The sequence below is a fragment of the Calidris pugnax genome, unplaced genomic scaffold (assembly GCF_001431845.1).
Source record: "Calidris pugnax isolate Ruff unplaced genomic scaffold, ASM143184v1 scaffold31, whole genome shotgun sequence".
Lineage (NCBI taxonomy): Eukaryota > Metazoa > Chordata > Aves > Charadriiformes > Scolopacidae > Calidris > Calidris pugnax.
The window spans coordinates 9,583,273-9,586,479 of record NW_015090786.1 but is presented as its reverse complement, the minus strand read 5'-3'; the positions used below and the strand labels follow the sequence as shown (position 1 = coordinate 9,586,479).

Sequence of the window (3,207 nt, the reverse complement as noted above, 5' to 3'; positions counted from 1 at the left end):
TTTTTTTTTTTTTTTTTTTCCTTGTTTACTTTTACTTAGTTTGTGCGAAAGGACTTTAAACTTTGAAGTCTTTCAGTGCATGGCTGAATAATTCAGTTCAGAATGTTTTTCTGAATGTTGTGGCAGAATAAAACCTGAAGATACATGGTAGTATGTTAAATGTCTCAGGCTACTTATCGCTCTTCTGTTTGAGTTTACATTTCACAGTACGCAATGTCTTGGGCACTATAGTACGTATATGGATGGTCTATGTTTCTTATTTGATGTGTAGATACCATTATATGATGATGTGCTGTGGTTCAGATCAGTGTTTACTCCCTAAAAGTGCTTAAATGCAATATTGGTTTGAAATGCTCTATGAGCTAAGCATCCATCATAATAGGATAAAATGCTTTTTCCAGTTTGAATAATATGTTCGCTCCAAGTCTTTCACCTACAGGTATGACCTCCAAAACGATAATTTGAAGTTAACTTATACTGGAATAATGCATACACGTTTTGTCTCTACTGGCAGAGGTTTGTGGCAATAGTATGAACATAAAACAACTTCAAAGGCTTCTTTGTGACAATGGGATGTGTTGCTCACAAGTGGAAGGTGCACTTTAGTGTACTTACTGCTGGCTGCATCCCACGCCTGCAGAAGTTTATAGCTATAGGAAGTGATATCTCTTGATAGTAGGATGTTTACAAATCAAGAGATAAGCTTTGTTCCTTGAATGTAATTCTGATTTTTGTGGTTAAATTGATTTTCCATAGATGCAAACGCTCTCCTATATCTATCAGACAGCTCCCATCCACTTCCCCTCAGGATACAAGATTGTTTTGCTGCTAATCAAAAGAAACAGATGGCTTCTGGCAGTGCTGCAAAAAGTACTCTAAAAATGAAGTAACAATTCAGCCTGCTTTATTCCAGCCTAATTCTCAGCATTCGTCGTCTCTTTATTTTTCTATTTTAACCTCCAGGACGCAATAAAGTAGTAACATAGTACTTAAATTTAGATATATGCAATTGTAGGATAAGTGGTAGAATCCCAGCTTTGCATAGTTTCCCCTGCTTTTGCAGGAACTTCTCTTTTATTTATTAATTTTCAAGTAACCTTTAGAAAAACAATTACCTTTAGAGACAAAAGTTGTAATGGAAATGGGGAAAATTATTACTGTGTTACTAATCTAATCTCAGCTACGCTTAAACTGAATAGTATATTCTGTTCTGTGCATAAATCTGGCTGGTATGCAATTGATTTGTTAAAGAAAGTGAGGAGGTTTCCATTTCAGAAGATGATTTATTAGGTTTATATAAAATAAATATTAGATGTTTTATTTTGTAACTAAATTTTTGAGCAGACAGAAGGAGTAAGCGGAAAATAAGATTTATATGTATAGTACGTAATTTAAAGATTTTTCTTACAGATACGTTTTGCCACATCATTGTTTTAGTCTGTCTTTTGGGGTTTTTTGGAATAGTGCTGTATTTGGCATTTTTAATTTCCTTCCCCCCTGCACCCTCCATTTATTCATTTGCTTTATACTGAAAGCTAATAACTGAGGTCATTGATGGAGTTCTGTAATGAGGAAAGTTTATTCAAGTGATCCTAGAAGACAGGTTAAGTCTTGTGAATTAATATTTAATGTGTTGACTTAAATACCTTTTGAATTGGAAATTATTGAAGTTGTTTTATTTAACTAAGACTGCTTTTGTAATCTGTTTTTGAGCTATTTTCCTATCTAAGTATGCCTAAAGAACAATTACAATTTTTGTATTGTCATAAATGTTAATACCTACGATCATACATATGCGTGTGCCAGTACTTCCCATAAGAGTGATGGGTGTCAATGGTACTCTAAAACAAAGTGAATTACATTTTAAGATCTCTTTATAGCCTGGACCAAGAAATTCAGCAGCTGAAGCAAAAAATTTATGAAGGTGATGGTGGTCAGAAAGGAAATCATGGAACTTTAGAAGAGAGACTCTCCCATAGTACTTCCCCTACCGGCCCAGCAAAGCCACAGCCATCCCCTGCTCCGCTGGTTGATGACAGGTGGGTAACCTGCATTTCTGCAGTGTTTGGATAGCAATGCAAACAGCAGCTTTAGAAAAGAAATGTTTTGGAAGTTCATTCTGCCGGAGTTGAGTTGTAATTAAATACTGTAATTGTACTTAAAGACTAGTCTGGAAATAAAATTAATTTGCTGCATTTTACTTTAAGTAACCAACAGGCTAATCTGCTGATCTGGTGCAGTTTGTTTTAGAATAGAGGTTTGTGGAAGAGGTTTGTAGGCTTACATGTATTTCAATTGGTTTTGTGTTTACAGTCATTTGCCTACATGATATTGCTTTATATACACTTAAGGCAACAAGGAAAACAAAATGAAAAGGTCTTAAGCCTTTTTAAATAGGGCAGCTGCCTGGTATCACTTAAAACCTATTTCCTCTCTGTTCTTTTTACACTTACACAATCAGTTATTAGCATCAACTCTTCTGTTGAAGACCAAACCTTGGTCAGCCCGAGTTGCCAGTATTCCAGAAGTGATAAAAGTGGACCATTAAGTAACTAAAGATGCAGCCCCAGCCTTCTATTTCTTCTACATCTCTTGTACCCTCAGTGCCACTTGTATGTAGAGCTGTACACACGGCAGTGGCTTAACCTGTGGTCCATTAAATTGTCTAATTGTGATAACAAATTGTTAACCTTTGCCAGTTAAATGAACACATGCTCAAAAGTCCGTGTTCCTTAAGGAGCTATAAAAGTGGTCTAACATGAAGCCTGCCAGTTAAGAGTTGTGCAGTACTTAAAGTACATAAGTGCTTCAAAGAGCCCGTTAGCCTGTCTTGATTTTTATCTAAGAGTATACTTTTTTAAAAAAGCTTTTCTATATCTTGAAGGATAAATGCCTTTATTGAACAAGAAGTGCAGAGAAGGCTCCAGAGTATTCATCATAAAGCTGAGGATAATGACGTTAGCTTGTCCTGGTCTACAGAGAGTTTAAAGGTGAGCAGACATGGGTAGGAAATCCTGATCTTCAATGCACTATGTGAAACCACTGATTTGGTTTTATTATTCAATAATTTTTGTGTTTTCTTATATGTACTTAATTTACAAAAAAATTAAACAGTAAATCGGGAATATCAGTTGTAGATTTTGCTCATCTCTTTTTTTTCCCAAAGGCTGTTGTATATGGTATTCTTTTTTTTTTTTTTTTTTTTTT

General features: G+C 35.1%; 1 protein-coding gene across 5 annotated transcripts in view; it reads left to right on the top strand.

Moving 5' to 3' along the window:
- KIF16B (kinesin family member 16B) overlaps nt 1-3,207 on the top strand; it is a 140,139-nt gene that overhangs the window by 82,437 nt on the left and 54,495 nt on the right. For all 5 annotated transcript variants that reach the window (XM_014966428.1, XM_014966427.1, XM_014966429.1 and 2 more), the window contains 2 exons: nt 1,881-2,039; nt 2,885-2,990. In XM_014966428.1, the coding sequence (XP_014821914.1) occupies nt 1,881-2,039; nt 2,885-2,990 (265 nt within the window). The remainder of the gene's footprint in view (nt 1-1,880; nt 2,040-2,884; nt 2,991-3,207) is intronic.